Source organism: Porites lutea, chromosome 13 (assembly GCF_958299795.1).
Source record: "Porites lutea chromosome 13, jaPorLute2.1, whole genome shotgun sequence".
In the NCBI taxonomy this organism is placed as follows: Eukaryota; Metazoa; Cnidaria; class Anthozoa; order Scleractinia; family Poritidae; genus Porites; species Porites lutea.
The window spans coordinates 3,117,098-3,143,619 of record NC_133213.1 but is presented as its reverse complement, the minus strand read 5'-3'; the positions used below and the strand labels follow the sequence as shown (position 1 = coordinate 3,143,619).

Here is a 26,522-nt window from a genome sequence, read left to right as displayed (position 1 = left end):
AAAGTTGAACGTATTTTCATCGAAAGTTAAATAAAATTAAATGATAGTGTTCATAAAAATATTTAATATCTCCTTAAAATGTCTGACTATTTTTCCTCATAATATAAGATTATCAAAAACTCTCAAAGGAAATACCGTTTTTACCAAGGTAAAACAAAAGCTTTTATGAGTAGATTATGTAGCCGATCAAAACAAGATCGAAGTTAGAGTTTTTGTCCCCGTTCGTTGCTCGTACACTGTGGCATTTATTTTTAGTTCTTTAGTTTCTTATTGCAAGTTTTCTTCCATATTTCAACGTTAAGCCTCTCAGATATTTAATTTCTTAACATTTCTCTATTGTCGTGTACTCACGTTTTTCGCTTGTCTCTATCTGTGAACTTCTTCTTAAGAGTTCTATTAACGCAATAGAGTTATTAACTGAAAGAAACAGTGTTATAAAACTGTTGCTATTAGTACAAATCAATTGTTTGCACTACCCTTCTCCTCCAAATCTATTTCCATTGTCAAATCGTCAAATTATTTACACACGACAATTTATATTGATAAAAAAGGTCCAAAATCAAAATGATAGAGACAAGCTGTTCTTACGCTAAGATGAGGGAAGCCATCTGATCTAGTCACTGTATCTCAAATTAAATGGTATATAAGGTCCCTGGATACATGACCATTTATAACGTCACAGGTTTATGTCAAGTTCTATTTAAGGCAATTTTTTTTATTTTGAAAAGTTCGAGCAGAATTATAATCATGAAAAATTTGTGGTGGAAAATTTGCCTTATGAAGAGGTCTTGTCAAAAAAGAGGATACGAGCGAACATAAATCTGAACAGAAAATCCTACAAGCACTTACAGGGGTAAAATAGTGAGTTCTTCCTTGTACAGCGACGTTAACATTTCGATTCACTGACTACTAGTTTAAAAAACACGCAACAGAGGTGTAGATAATTCACACTGAGGGATATGGGTCGATTAATTATATTTCCTCCACAACGGGCGATATATAGCAAAATTTAGCTACTTCTTGCGGATCTTTTCTCGTTTGGATAATTAAATTATGAATGCAACAATATCTTAAGATATTTTACTGACTACATTTTACATTCGAGTTAAACTTTTGAGGGTACTGACAAACAATTTATACTGGGCAACGATTAGTTACAGTTCTGCAATTGAGCAATCTACTTCTTTTAGTTTATTGCCATGCAACGAGACATGATAGTGATGGAATTCCGGCAGTTGTAAAAGCTACCCAGTGGGATATTCGCAGAAAATCACATGGAGAAGGGAAATCACATTCAAACGATGTTTTATTCATTGCAAGATAAAGATGAATTTGCCAAATTTGACGATTTTCAAAGGGTTTGAGAAGTAGTGTTTGCATATAAAAGCCATTACACCTGCCATTACAACTGCTCAAAATGAAAGATCAGTCCATAATTTGCCTTTACCGATTTTCAGGATTTTTATTTTGAGAGACAGGTCCACGAGCAACGACAGGTGTTTTTACAAGTGTTAGAGCTTCGGTTACCACCTGGCTCCAGTCATAACCGATGTATTTAATGCCACCCTTCTGCAACATACAGTTCCATTGTTATGGAAGGAAGCGAATATTAGACCGGCTCCTAAGGAACTGCCATTTACTTCCTGTAACCAGCTCAGGCCTATTTCTCTAACAAATATAATCATGCGTCTGTTTGAGCGACTAGTGTATAAGAACGAGCTACTACTGTGTGCGCTAACCATATTGATCTAGACCAGTTTGCTTACCGAAAGGGACATAACTCCACCATGGCACTATTGAAGTCCCAGCATAACTGGCTAAAGTGGCTTGATGGAAATGCGGACTTTATGCGGATCTTCTCATTTGATTTTAGTAAGGCGTTTGATTCTGTGTCTCACAGAATTTTAGTTAGTAAGCTTAGGGATGTGGATATCAATCCATATATTCTAAACTGGCTCATCAGTTTCATTAGTAATAGAAAGCAACGGGTAGTGGTAGATAACATCATTACTGAGTATATAGACATAACTAGGGGAGTCCCCCAGGGGACGAGGCTAGGTCCAATATTGTTTTCTCTGATGATAAATGATATAAAGCCGGTTAGCCCCTCTAGCTTATTAGTTAAATTTGCAGATGATATCACAGTCAAGAAGTCAAAAAGAAGTCAAAACTTCAAGCGGAAATATTGATAAAATTATTGAGTGTTCGGCAAGACGTATGGCTTTTTGTGAGTAATGGATGGAGAATTGCCTTGCATTATTATTATACTGTGACTCTTGCCCTGAACCTGCGAATAGGATACAGCCACTTAACATCGCTGTTCGTCGCTGGGGACGTTTGCCAATAGACGCTTTCGCTTTTCCTTAAAAAATTGGCCAAAGGTTTGCACGTCAGAGATAAGAAGCGTCTGTATTTTGTCTAAACCCATGAATTATCAGTTGAAAATTTTATTGTCTTCACGGGAAAATCTAGCGTTAGTGTCATCACAGGCTTTTAATGAGAGACTAATGTTTGGGTGTTGGGGGGGGGGGGGGGGGTTGTGGGGTAAAGGAGGGCGAGACAGTGACTACGTCCTAAGTGAGGAACAGTTTCCTACAGGCCGAATACCCGATCTCTGACACTTGACCTAGTATCCTTCGATACCCCACCGTAGTCAAACGTCTTTCGCTGTGGTTATTTTTTCTTTTTAAACCTGATACAGTAAAAACCAGCGACTAAAAACCTGCATTTTCCTAGGTTAGCCTAAACAGGTTCTTACATAAATGGAAATTAGCCTAAACTTAGGCGATTTAGGTTTTAAAATAGGTTCTTATTTTCTGAGAAATAAAATCATGGTAGCTATGAGTATTAAGTGGTATTCAACTTACTTCTTAATACCAAAACCTGCATATCAAACTAGTATTTATATAAAAATGACTATGGGCCCCTGCTATGACAAGAAAGACTAAAACACTGATCATATGAATTTTAAAGTCCGTTTGCCCAAGTGTACAAAGTTTTAAGAGAGCAAGAACCTGTTTCAAACTTTAGGTTAAAGAGGTTCTTGATCAGGGGGCCTGTTTTGATTTCAAAATTTGCCTTCGAGCCCGAAAAGTTTCCAGAAACAGGCTCCTGATTTGTCCAAATGTTAAAGTCGATTCCAAACGAAAACAGATAAGTGATACTTGGCCCTGCACCGGGGGGGGGGGGGGGGAGGTACTCCTGGGAATTCTTGGTGGGGGTGTGCCGCCCGGTTCTCCAAATCCTGACCCTATTTCAGACCAAAAAATTTAATTTTCACACCCGTTTTCAGACCAGACCTCTGAAATCCATAACCGTTTTCAGACCTAGCCTGTAAGCAGAATTATGTTATCATTACTTACATTAGAGCGCAAAGCTTAAAATTGTTCAAATCCATTTCGATTTCGCATATTTTTCTTTCTTTCTTACTCAGTCGGAATTGAAACGATAAAGACGTTCATACAATCCCGTGGTTCCCTCATGTCAAAAATAACACCCGATTCCAGACCAAAATGGGCAAAGTGTATACCCGTTCTCAGACCAAAACGGAGCAAAAGCCCTAACCAGTTGGGCGGCACATACTTATATAGCCTATATAAGGGAGTACCCCCTCCTCCCGCCCCCCCCCCCCCCCCACCGAGGCCCTGCATATTAAAAAACCATCGTGTCTAGCATAATATTGTTGATCCGTGAATGTAAATTAAGTATATTAACCAATGTACCGTAGCTTTTAACAATGTTTCAAAGCTGTAGCTGGTCCAGCACTTGGTTCAGCGGTTATTCGAACTGATCGATACCTATAAAGTTAAACGCGCTGGATAAGGCTGAATTCTAACGTTCCGTAGCTCCTTTGTTTGTTTCAGACAAATGGTGAAATATATCCAGTATGTGACTAGGTAGGAAATCCAAATTCTAAAAACGCAGTGCTTTTTCCAATATTCATCATTGGCATCTACAGCTGAATCACGAGGAATGCTGAAAGATTGTGCTTATGTAAGCCCTGAGAGTGACAAATGTAAAAAAAAATAGGAAAAGAATATAATTATACCTATACATATTTAGAGAAAAGGTTACGAGGATTGATGAAATGACCCCTCCAAAAGACAAATACTTTGAAGTTTGAACAACCTTTTTGGGGGAAAACTACTAGAGATCAGTCGAACTCTGTAATATGTGCCTATAAAATTGAGGCTTAAGATTAACTGAAGTCTCTTCTAAGAGTGAGATAAAGCAGTCGTGAACATTTTGCAATTTTCTCCCTAACGGCTCGAATTCGAATTTTAATATATCGAACGTGGGCTATTGGGAGCTATATGGGAGCTTGTTCGTTCTATAGCTGGCTCAATTTTTTTATGCTTAGGAAAATAGTAAAAACCTATTAAACAACTGACTAAACAACTGTATAAAAAAAGCGGACTAGAAGTGCAATTTCAAATCACATGCAGTTTCATTACATTTTTAAAGTTTTAAATTACCGTCTAAGATATTTAAAAGGCTTCAAGTCATTCCGTTGCTATGACAACTCGGATGTCATTGTAACCCGGATCACAACGACAACAACAACAAAAAACCAACGGGTCACATTAAAACTTTTTGATGAGCTACTGTAACTTAAAAATCACATGAAACATACCACGATGGTTTACCTGGAGAATTTCCATCTTTTCCGACACTCTGTACAAGGATGAAGTCTCGGACCTTGTAGCGGCGAACAGTGGGAGAATCTATCAGAGTTTAGCTGAGTTGCTTATGGACAATTTAAGGACCACGTACCCCAATCAACACCGTTGCCTGCATGTTTAGGCTACCCAGAATACTGTAGTATTAGAATGCTAGAAATAAATTCTATGCGGTGCTATAAAATTTGTATCTGTTCGGTGCACAATCTTTTGTTTTTTGTCCACAAATTGTGACTGAATAAATTGATCCGATAAATTTTTCGATGAGTAAGTTCAAAATGTTAGGAATGCTATTCAGTAAGGGTGGATTCATTTGCAACATACGCGTATAGTCGTCGCATTTGCCTGTTGGAATTTTTCTTTGGTCTTAAGTGTAAAACCATAAGGAATAGAATTATTCTCTAAAAGAGCTCAGCTCCACGTCATTTTCTAGGGAACTACATCCGAGCACCGTTCTTCGTCAAATTCACCAAACCAATTTAACATTTTTTTATAACTTTCATAAAGCAGGGGGAGAAGTGGTCCGCTGTTTTTACAGACACGGTCGGGAATCTTAAACAGTTTTAAGACCAGAAAAAGCTATAGCGATGCGCTTGTTTGTCATCGCAGTTTGCGTTTTATTTCTAGTTAAGTTTCGATGGCCTAAGACGAAAAGCATTTATGATTTGGTTCATCCTCGGAGACCCAGGGGCAGATAGTGGGGGCGAGAGAAAGTCTAAACGGGCGGGAAAATATGGCACGAAGAAAAGAAAAGAACGGCGAGAAGAGCCCCTGGGGACAATGTCATACCAGACCAACTGAGTTCCAAACTGTCGCCGTCGTTCTGGCGTCTGATTGGTGCCAGAAAACTTTTGTGTTTTTCTGCAATATAATACGGATTTCAACGCTGAGATATCTGTTGCTGAATTTCCTTTTCACCGTTCGATTGGGAAATAATAATAAAAAAAGATTCGAAAAACTGTCCTTTATTTAACAACAGCGGTCTTGCACGCGCACGCATAATTAGAAAAAAGAAGACCGCTGTTCACAAGGATAGTTTTGCAAATCCTTTTTCAGATTTCCTAATCGAACGGTAACAAGGAATCCATGAAATCCGGATTTTGATTTCTTAATTGAAATCTAATTTGCGGAGGGGTTTCTCGAAAGTGAAATCCATTTTCAGTTTTCGCGTTTGATTGCTCTTAGATCTCGCCGGAATTTAATTGCTTTAAGCTATATTGGAGTCAAGATTAAGACGCTAAATACTTAAAGACCAAAAAAATAAATAAAAAGCTTTCATTGTCCGATGAGCTGTATTTCAATATTTCAGTAGTGTCAGAAGATCTGGAAATGTTCTGTGATTGGTCGACGTCTTTTGCCTTTCGGTTCAGCAGACGTTCGTATGGCGGGAACGCGTGATGAACCCCTAAGAACGTCTGTGCGGGGTGCTATCGGTTAATGCGTAACCTTTTTTGCGGGGCGTTTCGAATTCGATTACCTGGAGAGGGAGGGTGTAAAATGAGCGCGGCGCGGGCCTCAGGTTTGTAAGTCTAATGTGGACCAGTCACCGACATGAAATGAGGACCTTTACCTTTTACCTTTTACCCTTTATATACCAACCATTTGTATCCGAAAGGGTTGTGGTAGGAGTTTTTTTTTTGGCAAATCGTAATCTTAATACTTGTCTGTCGTGACGGCAATAACAGTTGGAAAAAATTTGAACAACCTTTAAAAAATGTGGGTAAAATTTATTACTAATAACTAAAACAACTAATACTAAAAGTTTCTGGAATGTTTCTTGCCAACTTAAGGTAAACGGGCTCAGGAAGAAATAAACATTTCTCCATGTTGCGCAAACAAAGACCAAAGCGATCGTCCAAGGGTTAAGAAGGGTTAATAAGGGTTAATAAGGAAAAAATAAAAAAATAAAATTACCCCCAAAAGGCACGGAAAGCTCAGCTTTACATCATTTTGTTGGCAAGTATATCCAGGAACCGTTCCTCGTCAAATTCACCTAGTACTCAATTTTACAAACTTATATTCATAACTTTCATAAAACGAGCGAAAAATTTTTGATACATATTTGAAAATCAACCTAATTTTATTGAGGGTAATGCGATTGTGTTTTTGCCGCCTCATTGGTTAATCAATGAGTAAAGTTGCTTGTGGTGCAATCAGCTTCAAGCTCTTATTTTAGTAAAAGAAAAAAATATTTCTCTACTTTTCTTAAAGCATGTATTATTATCTTATCATAGTTTCGTGAGTCAAACCAAAACCAAAATATACATAAAAAAATCACTATCTATATTGCCAAAATAAAACTGGGCATCAGGATTCGTTTATAATTTCGTTCTTTGTTTATTATTAATGATTCCTTTGTTTAATTATAGCAAGTGATAGCATTTTTCAACTGATGCTTAAACAAGGAAACGTTTCGTCCTTTTGTGTCTAGGTATGTAAAAACAAATTGACAGATTTATTCTATTTTCTTCTAGGCTTGCAATATACACTAGTTAGTTTCAGCCAATGACTATAAACGTGCTCTCTGGATAAGCTTTTAACTGACATTATCCCATTCAAAAGGATCTTTTAAAGACCTTTCACCTATCACCTTTCGCGCTTTACAGTTCTGTCGTTAAAATTATTTCACCTATTTTCATGGGTAGAGGCTGTCTGCTTAAACTCATTTCAAACCGTCGTTTCTCTAAATATTTATCCAACATAGTAGCGAGCATTACCCATCTTAACAAAAATAGTTCATTTAAAATCTTGATACTAAACATGGAATAAACTTATCGTTTTTTTCGAGAGCAGTTTTTGATTAACTTTAAATGCACAATTTCCAATGTTAAAAGAATTATACTTTCAGAATCAAAGAGGCCAACCAATTCTGTTGTTTGATATTTTTGTTAAAAACAATTGATTTGGAGTCAGTATTGCGGGTAAGGTTGGATAAGAGAACTGTATTCAAGCTCATCACAAATGAACTGACTGTCTCTGCCACCAAGAAACCTTTAGGATACTTTCATCTACCTCTTTGCTTACTCGTTTTCAGTTGCTTAGAAGCTTATTGTATTAATGCGCCTGTTGTTTAGAGAGAATGGTTGTTACTTATAACAATGAGTTATCAGCAATGAACGATTGATTTCTTTCTTTGTTTTTTCTTTCTTTATTATTAACACGTATATTATTTGTAAGCCGCGCCTGTTTTCTGTTTCACCTAAGGATTCACGCCGTAATTTTTGAAAGACTAATACTTTAAAATAAACGTTGAAAGCGTCTTTCGATCTATTTTCCTGTAATTTATTTATCATCAAACTTACAATATTTTCTATTGCCCCCTTTTCTTTAACAAGTGACCACCTGAAAAACACAGCTTCGGGTAGTCGCGAAACAAAGTCGACTGCTGTTGAACAGTTACGGTTGGAAATCTTTAACAGGTAAAGACAAGAACTGAGGCGAAGGATATTCGCCTTTTTTGTCACCCATACTTTATCACCTGGGATGTGGTTAACGTTATTTTGTCTACTTTCTATGATTTTTGTTAAAAAGAATGAGTTCGAGTGATTTGACAGTGTCCTTGAGATCGCGATGGCTCGCTGTGGTCGGTTCATTCTCAACCCCACTCTCCTGCCAGACGGAAAAGCTATTAAAATACTCTTGGGTTCCGATGATATACCTTCTTGACAACGTTAACAGACTTCCCTTCGGGCTAAACTTTTATTAACAACAAGACATCTATTGAAAAAAACACCAATCATAAGCTATATGTTTTAATGGTCTAGCAAACTTTCCTTTTCAATATGGCCTTAATGAAAATGACGCATTTTTCTTGAAGTTAGTCACAATGTACCAGCCATTCAGTCACACAGGTTTCTCATTTGACTAGAGAAACTGAGGCCCCTAAGGATGACTAGAAGTAGGTTAGCCATAAATTCATCTCAGTTGTATTACCTTGTAACCAACTAAATTAAAGTAAAACCTATCGGAAGTCAGTATGTTGTCGTGTGATCAGTGAAGTGCCACCAGAGTGAACTAAACCAAAGAAACTAAAAAAAATGTTTTCCTTAGATTTCGCAGGAATTCAATTGCGTTACGCTAATATATCAGAGTCAATAAGGTTAATAAGAGGCAAAATACTAAAAGAATGAAAAGACTTGAAGGCTGCCATGGCTGCACAACCCCCGGAATGTACGTTGAGCTGTAAGTAGTATTTTAATAGTGTCGGAACGATTTGTCATCGTCTTCCCGCAAAATGTGGCGTCTGAGGTCTTTTTGATAACACAGTTTTGCAACACCCTGATTCTGCCTTGCGAGTAATGGAAACTCGTTTAATGATTTTGCTACATTTACTACTTTGTGATTTTTTTCAAAAACGCAATTATCTTTCTAAGGGTATGTTCATGGTTGACAATTCGTTGACATGTAATGTATAATTCAGTGAGTCAGACATACGTGGACGATTGCCTCATCTACGAACAATATATAGTTTTTTGCTTGTATTTTTGAGCCAGAAGGGAGGAGCACAAATTTCGATTCAGTCAATTTAAGGTAAGTTTAATCTTTGCGGAACTGAACCAAAAAAAGACTGTTGTATGAGCCTGTCTTGGCTTTCTGGATACAAAAAAACCAAATTCTTTCTAAGTCACTTTGAATGGTGTTGGCCTTAAGCGGTACAAAACCAAAAGGTTTCAAATTATATAACATGTAATGGCAATCGAAGACTTCCAACATCACCTAGTGATAAGTCTATAGAACAATATGCACCTTCGGTTTGTTCGCAACCTTCTTTGCGAGGGGTTCCGAATTCGATTACCAGAGGTGTGAAGTCAAATCCTTCTTAAGCCTTCTACCACTTTCCTTTCCGAGTAGCCTTAACTGGCTTTTAACACCCGTAAAATAGAGGGGGTATGAAATGAGCGCAGCGCGGACCTCTCAGGTTTGTCAGTCTAATGTGGACCAGTCACCGTCTTGAAATAAGGACTTTTGCCCTTAATATACCCTATATATTTGTATATCGAACAGAGTTGTGGTAGCAGTATTTTTTTGGCAAATCTCACCCTGGCATAACGGCAATAACCCTTGAAATTTTTCGAACACCCTGTGGTTTAAATTTATTTCCCAGAAAAAAAAAAAAAAAACTATGTTACTGACAATGGACATTTCTGAAATGTATCTTGCCAACTTAAGCTATACGGATCCAGGAAGAAAAATATGCATTGCCCGTTTGGCACAAAAATAGACCAGTTAAGCGATCGTCCAATGGTTAATTAAGAAGCTCCTATTAAAAAAAAGATAACAATAATAAGGAAATTAAAACGGAAAGAAATAACATTACCCCTAAAAGGCACGAAGAGCTCAGCTTGGTGCATTAGTAAAAAATATTCATAAAAAAATAGCTTCCTTTCTTTAAAGAATGTAACTATTAGCATCTTATGGCAATTTCGTAAGGCAAACAGAAGCCGAAACAAAAATCATTCACTATCGATATTGCCAAAACAAAAACTGGCCATCGCAATTCCTCAACAATTTCTTTGTTTATTATTAATGATTCCTTTGTTCAGTAATAGGCAAGATTATGCTCTCTTGGTAATAATAAGTGATAACTTGTTCTCGACTGAAAAGAAGCGTTTCTGTCATTTGTATCCAGAAGTGTAACAGCAAATTGACAAATTAATTTTATTTGTATCTAGCTTTGCAATATACAGTTTATCCGGGTATTGTCAACCTGTCAATAATTGCAAAGGCTCTGATAGTTGACTGGCTGTTAATGACGAAAAACAGCCGGATAAAACGGTAATCCGTTTGAATGCGGCCATTGATTTGATGGCATTGTTGGGATGGATAAAGCAGGGTGAACGAACTTTATTCAAGGCAGAATTAAAAATTATAACTTGGCAAGGAAACCTCAGTGTGCGTGAAAATACTTTCATCTAGCTTTTTGAGTTTAGGAAACTTTGCTTCAATAGTTTTTAACTTCTTATTAAATGGTTTATTGTATTAATAGGACTGTTGTTAAGAATGAATGTCTTTTAACTTATAAAAACGAGTTGTCAGTAATGAATGACTAAAAATTGCTTCTTTGACGTAAATTGATGGTAAACCAGACCTATTTTTGTTTCATCAAATGATTCAGTGAAAATGTCGAAATGACTTAGTTTAAAAGACATTTAAAGTGTCTATATATCTTCTCGTAGTTTATTTATCATCAAATTTACAATATTGTTCCTTGCCCCGTTTTCGTTAACAAGTGGCCACCTGAAAAACACGGCTTCGGGTAATCTTGAAGACAAGTCAACCGCTGTTTTTACAGTCACCTCTACGTGGTCAGTTGGTTTGCTTTCAATTAGTTTTTTTTTCTTTAAGGAAGAGAGTTGGAGTTTTTGAGCAGTTCATCATGCGCCCGCATCAGATAGACCACTTTGCTCCTTCATTGCGAACTCCATTGTTTAGCCTCCCGACCGAAAATTGTCCTACCGTCAAGGCAAGAAATAGAAAATACATGATGGCATAAATATCTCAGTAAAACAAATCTGAGATGTATTTTTTGCTTGGTACAATCAAATACGAAACAAATAAAAAAAAACAAAAGCAGAGCCGGAAACTAGAGAGTATCTTTAATTGCCTTACGCAAATAGATTGGGGTTAACATTAAGACGCTAAATATTTAAAGACCGAAAGAAAAAAAGATAAAAAGTGTCATTGACGCCTTTTGAATGTTCACTGAGCTGTATTTCAGATTTCAATAGTGCACACCAATTCTGTCTTGTAGCTGGAAAAAACCTCATTCAATATTTCCTGAAAGTTCAAGATCTAATTTGTGATTGGTCATAAAGCAATGAATAATCCATGCGTGAGTTCACGGCTGATAAACGGTTACGTGTAAAACTTTAATTCGCTGACGAACAACTCTTTGATGTAGTATATATGTTTTCTTAGTTTATCTCTCTAAGCCAGAAGGTAGGAGAAGAGCTTTCCTTCAGTTCAAGGTAAGTTTGATCCCTGTGCATTGCTAAACAAAAGCTATAGAAAAAACGCTAAATATCATTAATCTATACAACTTTTAACAAAATTAACTTGTCTAGCAAAAAATTGGCATTAGCCTTTATAGTTAGTAAACATAATTCCATTTCAGACAGACACAAATATACATTTTTAACTGAAAATGATCCGTCCTACCTAGTGTAAACATGCACATGGCGTACTTGATCAAAAAACAGGATCTTAGTTTATGACGATATATCCTCCTAAATGATGTTACCGGCCTAATTGCACAAACCCGTCAAAAAGTATTAAGTTTCAATATCAGATGTTAACATTCGAAGCTATCCAACACCGCTTCGTGATCTGTAATGATGAACACAGTCGGTTAGTGCGCGGCGTTCTTTAGGTGGGGTTTCGAATTAGATTCCTTTAAACATAACCTCAAATCCTTCCTTCTACTTCTTACCTTTCTGAATAGCCTTAAATACCCGTAAAAGAGAGCCCCAAGTGGAGAGAAGAGAAGGTGTAAAATGAACGCGGCCTGGGGCCCAGGTTTGTTAGTTTAATGTGGACAAGTCACCGACGTCGTATAAGGACCTTTACCTTTCGCCTTTTACTTTTACTTTTAACATATAAACCTTTTGTATCTCACAGAGTCGTGGTATCAGTTTATTTGCAAATCACAATCTTCATATCTAGCCTGGCGTGACGGCGACAACCCTCGAAAAATTTCAAACACCTGTTTAAACGTGGGTTATTTAAACATCTATCTAAGTGGCGCTGAAAATCATGAATAGCGGTAAAGGCAACTCAGTCGAGATCAATCCTTTATGAAGCGTTTAGTCCAACCAGGTTTTAAACCAAATAACCTCTACAAGGCGAAAACGAGTTTATTTGAGGTTTAATGTTTATTTAAACTGATTTACGGTTGTCATATACTTGTTGACCGTTAAATGGACGTAAAATACGATAGAATTATCCGAGGTAACCGCTTAATGGAGGTCAAATTCACGGTGTGAATGAGGAAAAAATGAAATCAATAATTTTATGAGTGGTAAAACTAATAGAGGGGCCGCTTTGTTTAGCTACCGTAATTGTCTTCATAATTTGACTAAAATTATATCCTTCAAAATACCGTAGAAAGGCCCTCAAAAACTCTATAAGCGGCCATTTTAGAGTTTAGCGCCCCAAGCGACACCAGTAGCCAAATTTTTTTCAGACCACTTCTCCCTTCCAGACCATTCCATCAAAGACAAAGAACTCATTCCGTTAGAACTAAATAATTCAGACAGGGACAGTATCCGTAAGGCCCGTGAAGTATTTTTAATTTCTAAATTTGGCACTTGAATCCTATGGGATGAACAGACGAGATCAAATTTAATCTATTGACTAAATACATTTTTTAATATGACTTCTTTATACAAGTTTTCGTCTGTTGTAATTTCTCCACCGATCACATATTATTTTTATATTCCTATTATCTGATTTTAAATACTGTACCGCGGTTATTCTATTCTCGCTTAGCTTTTCTAGCCCCTGATGAAGTCTAGCTTTGTCTAGTCGAAATATTGGGCAAATAAATTTGTAACCCTTAGCTGTCCGGTCAGCCTTGTCTTCAGTTTTAAGTATTCTGTTAATCGACAATTTATGTAAACATGTGCAATAGGTGATGATGGAAATACGTTCGTAACGATTAATAATGATAATAATAATAATAATAATAATAATAATAATAATAATAATTATTATTATTATTATTATTATTATTATTATTATTGTTATAGACACTATAATTTACCGGCTTCGCCGCTCAGTTATCAAAAAGACCCGATATGAGCTTTCAGCCCATCACACACTGATATTTCTTTAGTTATTTAATGTTTCTAAAAACGAACAATTCTAAGCTGTACTTTTGGGAGAAATTTTGTTATCAGTATGACCATAAATAAAAGTGAATAATGTTCCTTATTTGCTCACGACCAAGAGTGCCATGTACATTACAGCACCTGCAAAGGTTATGGAGTCAATAAGAACTTTATGGTCCGTGTAACTTTATATTTCGATAATGGCCGCCGAGGCAAATTGAAAGTGTTTCTATATTAAAAAGAAAGAAGATCACAACACAGCGTCGATCCCGGACCTTTCGTATCCCAAACTCTCTCCCTTAAATATACCACTGAACGTAACCCTAACCCTAACCATAAACTTTTAAAGTAAATTCAACCTGTGTTTCAACGTCTTTCTTCCTTCTTTCTAAGACTATTCAAAATTGTATTATTTGCCTTATCGCAAATTAATCCAGGAAATATATGACGTTTATTACGACTAAAGGCTTCTTGGTTATAAATGGTGGCAACGAAAGCTTACGAGTCGAAAGGGAAATAGGCGCCCGGTTAAGTCTTGCTTTGGGTGAGGGCATATGATGGTTTTTTGTTGATATAATTGCAATTGTTTCTCAATATAACAGGAAATTAATTAATTACCCCAGCCAGTTAATAATAAAAAAGAGTGAACGTAGAATGAGAAAAGAACTTAACACAACAAGCACATTCTTTGTGATATCCAATGTAGCTGCAATACGCTGACGGTATCTAATTGATGAATTACGTTGTTGTCGTTTTCAGTTTGTCTTATTGTACCACAAGAAAGAATAAATTGGAGCAGTAAAACAGCAATTTATTGTAAGTGCCCTGATAAAGACTTAGCCATTGCGATTAAATCGTGGTAAGTTTGATCTGGTTAAGAATAATGGCCCGGAGGAATACCCCCTATAATTATAGTCCATATGGGGATGCTCCGCGCGAAAGGGATACCTTTTTCACACCTTCAGTATATGAAAGGGTAGGGATTTCCCTAGTTGAGGTATATTAAAGGGTAGGAAAGTTTGTCATTTCGGTCTGTAAAATGAACCGAGGCTACAGAAAGATTTTATGGCTGTGGAAGGTCGAAAACATTTAATTCTTAGTTTTGTTGATTTTTTTAGTGCTTTGTCTTTTTTGCTGTAAAAAGGGATACAAATTTTATACACTACATAATTTAATGTGAAAGGTTTACGGAAAGGGTAGTTTTTTCTGTTAAGGCGCCCACGAGCCAAAGGCCCAAACGGCCGGAGCTTATACCAGTTTCCGTAGCATGAAGCATGCCTAGGAGTTTCACTATTCCCCCCTTGACTGACGGAAGTCCATTGCAGGGTTACCCCCCAGCAGTATGTCACCGGTACTCAATTACACACCTGGGAGAAGAGAGACAAAGTGGGATAAGTTCCTTGTCTAAGGAATCGACGCGACGGGCGAGGCTTGCACCCGGGACCTCCAGATCCAGAGTTCGAGGTGTTAACGGCTCGGCTCGGCCACACACACCTCCACTGACAGTGGAGTGTAAGGATACCTGTACGTAATCAGCCACAATAACTGAATGTTAGCGACGAATTTCATATACGAAAATTTACCCCAATTTTAAACTTACTTGTGTTCCAATTACTCTAATTACGCCAATTTCCACTTAAATTTTTTCTCAGGTTTTTAACATTAACGGCACTCAAGTATGGGGCCTGTAAATATTGCTGTGGCATTGTTTAGTACAGCCGCTTTCTTGTTTTTGAATCCTCTTATTTATACTTGGGGATTTCGAGCTCGAGCTACACCACAAGAAGATGGTCTAGCCACTGAGTTTAAGCATGCCTCGCATGAGTTGGTCCAACGAACAGTAGTTGCGAACAGAGACAGAAAGACGGTCCAAGAGGCTCTTGACAAAGAAGTGGTTGGAAAGAAAGTAAGAACAAGTTGGGATCAACTAAAGACAGTTTCACCCAAGGCAGTGACAGAAACGGCTGTTCCTGGAGCAGGAAAGCTGGTAACATTCAAAAAAACTTGGGGTATTTCCCTAAAAGAAGCTTTCCAGTTTATGCAGTTCTACCCAATTCTTTATGGAGAAGAAACGCACCCGACAGAATTCCACGTTCCAATCGGAAAGAAAATTCACAAGTTTAAGCTCTCTAGCAAAACCGACGGCACTTTTTCGTTGAAAGCTATACGAACAGATGGTACAGAAGTGGATCTCTCAAATCTACAGACTGCAGTTAATGTATTGTCTGACAGCAACCTGAAGGCCCCTTTAAGGGACACGGTAAAAGAAGTCTCTTTACAGGCATTAGATGCGAAATTAAACAACCAACCCGATTTTGAAAGCACATTAACACAGAAGGACACTGCAAAAACGGTTACAACGCAGGAAAGGGACGACGCGTTTAGCGCATCGATAGATGTTTTGGCTGGTACGTCCATACAAAAGAACAAATTGACAGGCCTTAATCCATCAGCATGGTTACAGACAACAAACAGGGATATTGGAACAAAAATGGAAGAAGTACGGGATGACCTTAGCAAGGAAATAGCGACCGCAGGTGAAACGCAACTAACGTTGGAATTCACTCAGAGTATGCTTAAAACAAGTCAGCAAGCGATTGACGAGTGGGACGAATTGAAGAAAACCGACACGGCAGTAGGCTCGGGTAAAAAAATCGTTGAAGAGGAGATAATTACGAAAGGAAAACGAAAATCATTAAAAGTGACAATCCACGAAACTGATAAGGTTTCCGTAAAAGATATTTTTAAACTAATGCAGTTTTACCCTGACATATACCAAAGTCAAGGATTAAAACAAACAACGTTCGAAGTTCCCATTGGTGGAGCAAATAGGAAGTTTCGTTTAAGCACGAGCAGTCCAAAACGAGGAGGTGAACATCAAATAGTTGTTCGAACGTTTGATTCTGATTGGCCTGGTACCACCAAACGAGGCAGAAAAGGCAAAGGTGGTCTTTGGCTAACTGATTACGATACAATGGTAGATAAAGTTCTTGGTAAGTTTCCAGATCAAGATAAACTGGGAAAAGCTATGCTGGAAGCTGTTGACGAGAAACTTAAGAGCCAACCTGATTTCTCCAAAGATCTAGAAATTACAGGAAAGGTAAAAGAAACTGCGGACGCCACACGCGCTACCGTAGAATTTCTGGTTACTACAATGGTTGCAGAAGTGGCTCAGCCAACAGATGAGTTTAAAGCCAGTTTTTTGAAAGAACTCGCTCAGAAGATACGAAATCAAAAGAAGTTCCCAGAAAGTAAAGATATTCCCAGCTTGGCAAAGTTAAAAGACAAAACAGGAAGAAGTCCAGCAATGGACGAATTGATCAGGGACATGCTTAAAAACGTCGGTTCTACGGGAATAAGAGAGCGTATAGACGAAGTCTTCAGCAAAACTAACTTTAAAGTTAGATTAAGGCCAGGCGGGACTGAAAAAGGGCGCGTGTTAATACATGCAGAAGGAAGTGGAACAGTCCCTTCGTACCTCATACGTAAACGTGCTGCTGGAGATCATGATGGAGAGGTTGTTGCTGCAAAGGTCGCCAAATACTGCACAGGAACAAAACGCCGAAGAAAGCGCTTTGCCTGTTCGCTTAATGATAAAGACTCCGTTTCTGTTGACGAGGATTCTATTAAAGTTGCTGAGGAAAAAGTTGAATTTGACGTTGTGGATCGGCGTAATGCCAAAGAAAGAGAGCACGTTCAGTTACAAATAACCCCCGAAGAGCTGGCAACACCTAAGCTGATTAAGGACCACCTATCAAAATCTAAAATAGCGGGAGCTAGTAAGGAGTACGCTAAGGTAAATAAAGGGCTTGCTGTTCATGGCCTGATATTTTCCGTTCTCGGCGCTGTTAATTATTTCCAGGAAGGTGATGATCTACGAGGCGCCATTTCCGTGGCCCAGTCTGCCCACACACTAGCAGGATTAACGGGTCTCAACGAGATAGTTTCAAAGGTTGGAAAAAGAGTCATAAGTAGTGCGGCTAAAGGGTTGGCAAAAGGGTTAAATCTAGAAAAAGGCTTGGAAAGGTTTTCTACGAAAGTGGAAAGGTTCGCAGAGAGAGGAATTGGAGAGATGCTTGGTGCTGTGCCTGTTGTGGGAATTGCATTCGATATCTACTTTATTGAACAAGACATAGAACAATTGGCCAATTTAAATCTCAACGACCCCGAAGACCTTAAAATTTTACCACTGAGGGTGATCGATTTAGCACTTGATGTTAGCACGACGGTGCTTAACCTAATAGGAACATTTTGCCCGGAAGCAGAAGTCATTACTGAGCCTCTGGTGATAGTCCTCTCAATAATACGAATGGCCATTGACGACTTCTACATCGATATTATGGCGGAGATGGAAAAGGTTAATTGGAAAAGTCCATGGGCTGGTTTAGAGTTCCTTGCAGCTCTGGTCAAAGGTTTCTTAGACGGAGCGGCAGATTTCTTAACGGGTGGTCTACGAAGACAGATGGAGTCTTACAGCAAGCAAGAAAAATATGACAAGGAACTCATCAGGAATCTGACAAACCCAGATAGCTATTATAAGATTGTTGGAGAAAAAAATGGAGGAGGGGAAACGATCGACTTCACCCAAGGTATGCTATCAAGTATGGGTGGCTATATCAACTTTAGACTACACGATAACAACCGGGCTACATTGGAAATCGGAGATGTCTCTGGCAGCCATAATACAATACGCAAAACGTTTACAGTTGGCCCCAATCTAAAGGATATTGTTCTCGGTATAGGCGAGTCTAGAAGTTTCAACTACAAACACGAGACTGCCAAGTTGTGGTTCGTAATACCAATCAAGTCTTATAATGTAATTTGTGGAGCTAATATTCATGAAAAGTCTATTTATGGCACTTATTATGGAAACTCTAAGGATAACAAGTTTTATGCGGTACAGCATCAGAAGCCAACAACAAAACCCCCAGGAAAAAAGGATGCAGAATGTAATTTTGGAAAGTTAAATCTTAAATTTGTTACCGGAAATTATCACTACAATCTGTATGGGAGGGGTGGTAGCGACACTTTTTATCTCGGACCAGAAATGTCCACTGTCACAGGAGGATCTGGAAGTGACCTATACATTATCCAATCAGATGGTGGAAAAACAATCATTGACAATTTTGCTGAAGATAACAAGCGTGACATCGTTGTAATAAACGTTGCTTTTGATAATATACAATGTCATCAGAGTAGCAATGATCTTGACGTAAGGTATGCTCAGAGTCATCACATTCGCATCAAGAACTGGTTCTCTGCTGGAGATCCAACCTATTACCGCCACATCTCATTTCGAAGTCAAGATGGAGCAATATTCGTTCCAAAACAGACCTTAAATAGCGATGACATTCATGTCGTTCAGTGTGTAGCAGTCGCTCTTGATCTAGGTGCAGCAAAGACAGCTCAAACTGTTTCTCTCAAGAATGCGAAATACAGTCAAGTGAGACAAGTGTCTGGATCCAATAACTCTGATACCATTATCGGTAATGATTTAAACAACATCCTGGAAGGAGGCCGTGGTGCCGATCAGTTGACTGGGGGAAAAGATGAAGATACTTACATTATCAGAGCAAACGAAGGCTGCGATGTTATTGACAATAATGCTGACGATTTCTTAAATACCACTGATATTGTCGTGTTCGATGTGCTCTTTGATATGATAGATGTTCAAATGAAAGGAAATGATTTGTCTGTTACTGACCGCAACAATGCACAAAGCTCATGCTTTACAATAAAAGACTGGCGACTAGGATACCGGCACAGACATATACTATTTACGTCTGGAGACCATGTCGTCTTCAACGTCTCTACCAGCCAAAGCGGAAGCGTATGCAAAGTACCTATCATGCTGGACTACAAGGCATCCCTAGTTGGAATCTGCGTTGACTTATCGGATTCACCCAGTCCAAACTGCATCAAGCCAACTGGTTACGATAAAGTCGCCACCGTTTCCGATTCGGCGCACAACGACCATGTAGTTGGAAATGCGCAGACCAACTTTTTGAGTTGTAGCGGAGGAGAAGATTACCTTGAGGGTGGTGAAGGCACAGATAACTATGTTGTGAAGAAGACATGCCGAAAGGCAATCATCAACAATTTTGACAATCGCAAAAAAGTTGATTTGCTGCATATAGTGGAGACGTTTGACAACTTAGAACTGTTAAAGAAGGGCGATAATTTAAGAATTAAATCAAAGCATGGAACACCTACTGTGGTACTTCGAAACTGGTTTAGGTCATCTGTTAACCAGCACCTTGGGATAAGAACCATCGACGGTATTACCTTAAGAATAAACAGCACGGCAGTAAAATTCGAGCCATACGAAGTATCTAAAGATCCCACAGAATGTCAATGCACACACTCAGGCTGTGATAGAGGGCTGGTAACATACAATCTTAGCAGTGATCCTTGGAAAGATGTTGTCCGTTTTCAGTTAAAGTCAAGTCACTGTAGTTACAAAATATACGGGAATGGTCTAAACAATTATCTTGACCCAGGAGCAGGAAATGGTTATAACTATCAGCATTTAGAGGGAAAGAACGGATCGGATACATACGTGTTTAACCACGGATATGGCGAGTTCAATGAAATCAATAACTTTGCGGATGATAACAAGACAGATACCCTCGAGCTTGGAATAGAATTTGACGACATTCAGGTGTATTTTCACGGTCAATATGATGTCATTCTTGAATCCAAAACAAGACCCAGCTCACTTAGTGTTCGAATTTTGGATTACCTTCGCGGTGTGAAGTATCAGCATCTCCAGATTACGTCAGCAGATAAAGTTGTTTTTAATATTTCCAAGCAATATCCCTTTACAAGGGTCATCGTGGTCGACCGTAGGATCATCGATTCTCCACAAATAATTGATCCTCGAAGAAACAGTATAATTGCCACAGCTGAAGATCTTAAGGGATCACTTACTTCGGCCAATAACCTGACGGGCAGTAATACAACAAGAGAAATAGAAGGTGGTGCTCAGGCCGACATTTTACGTGGAGGAGAAACGGGGTCAATATTTGAGGGCAAACAGGGTAACGATTCCATTTATGGTGGTGCTGGTAATGACGTTATTTTTGGTGGGGATGGAAAGGACGTCATTTATGCCGAGGCAGGAGATGACTATATTTATGCTGGGAACGGTCCAGACATCGTCCATGGCGGTAACGGCAGTGATACTTTGGCTTTCAAAGGTGATGGAGTTTTGAGCAAAGGAGTCACTGTTGATCTCAATATTGGATTTGGTAAGGGAGCGGATGCTGAAGGCGATGTCTACCAGAGCATTGAAAATGTATACGGAACGATTCACAACGATTCCTTAATTGGATCCGATTCCAATAACAAACTGTATGGCCTTGAAGGAAGTGATACACTGGCTCCTCTCGGTGGCGATGACAAACTTGTTGGCGGTGAAGGAAAAGATTTGTATTTACTCTATAAAGCTTCAGGGTTAAAAATCATCGACAACTACGCGAATGATTCGATTGAAGACACCCTTTCTTTGGCTCACCTGAACTCTACTGATGTGTGCATCTTTTTAGTCGGCAACGACCTACACCTACAAGCTGACCGATCTAACTTGGCGTCTGTTCTTTTTCACGGTGAATTGTTGACAGTCATAATTACAAACTGGAACGTGAATGCTAAGTACAGACACCTTACGGTTTTATTTAATGACACTTTGTGGGAAGCTTTTGCTTTATCTGGTATCGTTTCAATATTGGACAAGTTAGGAACGAGTGTTAACTACGTTGAAAACAACACCAAATTGAAGGTTGTGTCTACAAGCGGAACCAGTGCGAGTTTATCTTGGGAGCAAGCAAGCAGTCCTTTGACACATCCACAAACTGAGTTGTATCTGGTACATTTTAAACAAATAGAACCCAATAGCCTTAAAAAACAACAAGTGCTTGGTAAAACAGCACTAACTGTCTCGCCTATTGATCCAAACGCCCACTACGTTTTCGCTTTGGCATTAACAAAATGCAACGCAACACTTGCCGTATCCCATACACTCATAACCTATGGACGCAAAAGATCATGTCCAACAGTACAGGTTCCTCACTCTGCTGTTCAGTATACTCCAACTTCTACTGCGTCAACTCCAGCTCATGGTGCAATTGTCAATGTGAAATGTAATGCGGGTTATAACATTCGCGATCACCACACGGAACAAAATGCCACATGCTTAGATCAAAAATGGATCCCTTCCCTTCCAGTTTGCAAGAAGATAAAGCAATGTCCTGTTCTAACAAAGCCGACCAATGGAGAGGTTTCAATCAGTGGGCTCGGCGAAGGATCGAAAGCTTATTATGTTTGTCACAAAGGATTCTTGCTCAATGGACCAAAGGAACGAACCTGTGTCGATGAAGCCTGGGATGGGATGGTTCCTAACTGCCAGCCACTAAGTTGCCCAAGTCCACCACCAATTGATCATGGGTCGTATCGTCCCTGTGATTATATAAAGCATGCAAAGACTTATGGCACAATGAGTAATCCCCTTGAAGGCTACTGTGTTAAGCTTCGATGTACGAACTTGTATCGACCAAGCCACGTATTTCATGGAAAGACGCATCGCCCTCGATGGGAAAGCGACTGGAAGATACCTCAGGGCGGTCGGGTTTGTAGCGATGGAAAGTGGATTGGTTATGTTGACGACATCTGCGAAGCTACTGCTAGACTTGTCAGCGTGGAAGATCGGTGGAATAAGAAAAGTGGCAAACTACAACTTTGGCAGAATAAAGCATGGGTGGATGCCCAGTCTGCTCCAGCACCAAACATTATCAATCTTTCCTGTAGAAGTGTGGCTATAGATGATCCTCAGTATGTAACGCACACTTCGAGAAGCTCCACGATACAGGTGACATGCTCTAAGTTACGACTGACACGGCCGAAGCCAACTATATATGAGGGAAGACTAGAGGTATTAAATAACGGAAACTGGGAAGGTGTATGCGTCACGGAGACGAGGACTGCTGCAAGTCAGACAGCAAGCAATGAGATTTGTGAGGCACTTGGCTTTAACTATAGATCTGCTATAGTGAGCATCAGTACTGGCTGGACAGACCACAAGCTTGTTTGTTCACCGTAAGTTAATGGTAGACTTGTGCTGATATAACAGAAAATGAGAGTGAGATGTCATTAATTCCCTTCGTAAATCAGAAAGTAATGATGGGGGAAATTTTCTCGTGGAATATATAATCTTTCTATAAACCACTAACTAAAGATGAATTTTGAAATTATTCTTGGACCCAGGTTTGCTAAGTCATACTTGGGCGGGTTTCAATGCTTTTCTTTACCTTTAAAATTGGTTGGAGTCTTATTTACAGTAAGAATGAAACTAAATAAAACTAATAAAACAAAATAAAAATAAATTCGATTTACCACGATGGGCACAAATGACGCCTGAACTAACTGCTCTCCAAAAGAACAGTTTTGCAGTTGTAATGCGCTTGAGCTCGAAATTTGCTGAATCAATAATCTTTGTATTCCAATATGCTATTAAATGACGTCATTTAATACTATAACAAATAAGTAGTTTGGAAGAGCGTAATGAGATAGAAGCGGGTGTGAAAATGTTATAAATAAAATTAAACGGATAAAAACTGCAATTTAAAGCAGTTTCTGGGAGAAGTCGTTACAAGCGTCGTTTGTGCGAAACGTCTGGCTTCTTTTTCTTACCTTTGCGTTTCGTTTGAAATTATGCGTTCATTCCCTTTCTCGAAATTAAAATGTGTAAATAGATATAACATTGTTATGAACCACGAAGACGAATTCTGATATCATTCTTGGTCCGGCCCTGGATAGAAGCTATAATGCGAAACTGAAAAAATTCAAATACATACTTGATTCCCTTCCTTGGCATTAAAATGTACAATATGATAAACAAAGTTAATTCTGAATTCATAGTACAATATAGAAATCAGAGAAACATAGCTAATGGTTACTGCACTAAAATTTAAACAGATGCAATTTGGTGGCGAGACGACAACAATGTGGTACCATGGTGAGATGCAGACAGAGGTGCACTAACAGTTTCCCAGTAGCTCATGGATATGTCACATGTAGTGGTAGTTATGAAGACGACACATGCACAGTTCATTGTTACAATGAATACAAACTCTCTGGAGACTCTAAAGTTTATTGTAAAGGAGGAGTCTGGACAAGGCAAAACGGGCAACCCGCTTCATCAAATTGTAAAAGTATAGGTAAGTATCTTGGTTTTGAATAGTGGTATTCACATACGACTTCATTTGCATTTCATCGTGGTCGAAGTGCATGTTTGGTTTTTATGTTGCCTGTAGCAAAATTATGAGCTCATATGGCATGTTATTTAACTTGAATCAGGTGCTTTTTGTTTTAACATGCAAAAAGGTGGAGGTGTTTGGCTTCGTGTTACCTTCAGAAAAACATGATGACGTACTAGGTCATTTTTCCACAAACACAATAGCGCCACAAAGCTCTCCCAAAGGCGGCACATTAAAAAAATTCCTGCGGAATATGAGGACTAAGTATCCATACCGTTCGTTTGCAATGCATCACAAGTACGAATTCTCCAGGACGGTTGGAGGCCTTGATAGAACCTACACATAATTAACGCACTTTACAGGCATACAGCTAAGCTAAGGTTGTTCACCTTTTTGCGGCGTTGTTTTGAGTGTAATGGTAATGCTTAAGAATCGAGAAGTAAGCAGGAAAATAGCGCAGGAAGAAAGAAGTATAAAGAAAAAGAAAGTGAAGGGTATGAATAAAAAAGGCAAGCCTTAATTTTTTCGCGTCTTTAAACTGCGATGATCCTTTGCATTTCACTTAATTACTTCATTCCGAGGTTCCAATTAATAAGAAGTTCATATAATTTTCTTCTCTTAAAATATGATAACGTAAGTTGCTTCCCTTGTCTCATGAAGATGTTTGTTTTACTTAGCAATTAATGAATGAGGCTCAGTGTAGGATATGAAGAATTAAGCAGATCGAGGAGGGTGTTATCCAGCGAGGCTGAAATCCTACGAAAGTCGAAGTCATTAATTTCTTTATTATTCATTCAAAATAATTCCTAGTTTAAAAACATAGCTAATGTAAAACAGGCTTACCTGTATCGATGCTAAGTTTATCTTCGATAGTTTACGTTTAGGTTTGTCCAGCTCCGCAAATATTCTCCAAATAGCAGATGTTGCCCTCCGAGTTGTCTTCTTGCTGTTTTTGCTATGTTTTTAGCCATCATTTCGCCTAGTTCCAGCTGGAGTTCTTACCCTTGAAGCGAGTGTAGTCTCGGCCATTTTAGTTTTTACAACGAAAACAACTGAATCTCGTCCCCAGGTCTTCTCGGTTAACAGTGCACTAACCTGTAGAGGGCTGCATTTTTGACGTCATTTCCTCGTTTAACACAAAATTCTTCCAAATTTGGTCATCAGTAACTTGTTATGGTGAATCATGCGTGTGCCTCTAGCCAATCAGAATTGGGGAAATATTTTGAATGAATAATAGTTCAAATTAAATGATACTTACAAGAATCTATTCCTTCTCTTTTTCAGACTCTCTATACAAGGATGAAGTTTCGAACCTTGTAAGCGCGAACAGAAGGTTAAGCCTTTCCGCGTTGGCTACGCTGTTACTAAACCATTTAAAGAGAAATTATCCCAATCAATATTGGGTGGTTACTGTATATGACCCTGTTTGGACCTTTGAAAACCACGCTGTTATTGGTTCTGACTCTCGTCGCGCCTTTAAGTTTAGACATGCTGGGGTTAACTATGTTGTTACACGATATCCTAAATATTATGCTGGAACTCCGAGAGTAAAAATCTCGGATGTGGTGGGGTCGGTAAATGGAATTGGCGGCAAAGACATCGCCCTAAACGTTCTTAATAATATTTTGGGTAAGTTTCGCGCCCGTGGCATGAGTTATTCCTCGATACATGTTATTAGAAAGAGGAGGTCGGTAGGTTGGTGGCTGGATAAACGTAAAATTGGTATTTGGGTTTCCACTCGAGGAGATATACCTACTGCAAACTACTTTTGGAAGGAGTTTTCTGATGTTTACGTTATCGTGGTCGCTCCTTATTAAAATATGTCGGGGAAGGGGGGGGGGGGGGGTGGGTACTCCTTTATATAAGCCATATAGGTATTTGCCGCACCAAAGGCAAGGTTTTTGCGCCGTTTTAGTCTGAAAACGGCTATACACTTTGCTCATTTTGGTTTGGATTTGGGTATGGTTTCGAAGAGACTTCAGGCCTGTAGGAACGTATTTATCATTTCAATGCCAAATGAGTAAGGCCGGAACAAAGAGTTAAGAAATCTTTTTGTTGCTGTTCTTATCTAAGCAATTTTTTAGAGGCCAGGTCTGAAAACGGCTTGGAAAAATGACATTTCTTGGTCTTGAAATCGGGTTAGGATTTGGAGAACCGGGCGGCACACCCCCACCAAGAAGAATTCTTAGGAGTACTCCTCCCCCCCCCCCCCCCCCCTCCCAGGGAAAGAGATTTCAGCTAAAGCACCGTTTTCCTCTAACAACAGATATATAATTAAGATAAATTAAGGAGCATATGAAAGCTATTTCTGAAATGAATAAAGAATTTGATGCTGAATGTGACTGGCTGACTTGGCATTAATGTAGGTATATCCATTGACGAGGCGTCCATGTCATCCGGGATTTCGTAATGTTATGTAAATTCTGAATGTTTTAGAATTTACATAACATTACAGCGCACCTTCCTTCACTTATCATTTATACTAAAAATGAAATGGAATCATAACGGTACTACAGGCTTGGCCAATAATGATAATTAATTTTTCGATTTAAAAACAGTACAATAAAGATTTCCGGGGTGTCTGCTTTTTGAGAATACGCTGAAAAAACTCGAAGTCGAATCACGTACTCGGGGTATTTCTCGTCCTCCAATCTGAAGGTCTCTAGTGTGCCACGGAATACAAAAAAAAAATAATAATAACTTTGCACCAGTTTGTTAAAACTCTTCCTGATTCTAGTGAAAGCAAAGTGTCTCGCGAAAAC

The 26,522-nt window shown here is 38.7% G+C and overlaps 2 protein-coding genes across 2 annotated transcripts; both read left to right on the top strand.

The window, feature by feature from the left end:
* Positions 1-15,185: 15,185 nt before the first annotated feature.
* On the top strand, positions 15,186-22,604 carry LOC140923601 (uncharacterized). Its single transcript, XM_073373674.1, has one exon. It carries the CDS (start codon positions 15,186-15,188, stop codon positions 22,602-22,604), a length of 7,419 nt encoding a protein of 2,472 aa, XP_073229775.1.
* LOC140923256 (uncharacterized) lies at positions 22,467-25,595 on the top strand. Its single transcript, XM_073373341.1, has 3 exons — positions 22,467-22,600; positions 23,480-23,721; positions 25,045-25,595. The coding sequence occupies exons 2-3, from the start codon at positions 23,517-23,519 to the stop codon at positions 25,575-25,577; spliced, it is 738 nt and encodes a 245-aa protein (XP_073229442.1). The 5' UTR covers positions 22,467-22,600; positions 23,480-23,516; the 3' UTR covers positions 25,578-25,595.
* Positions 25,596-26,522: the final 927 nt, after the last annotated feature.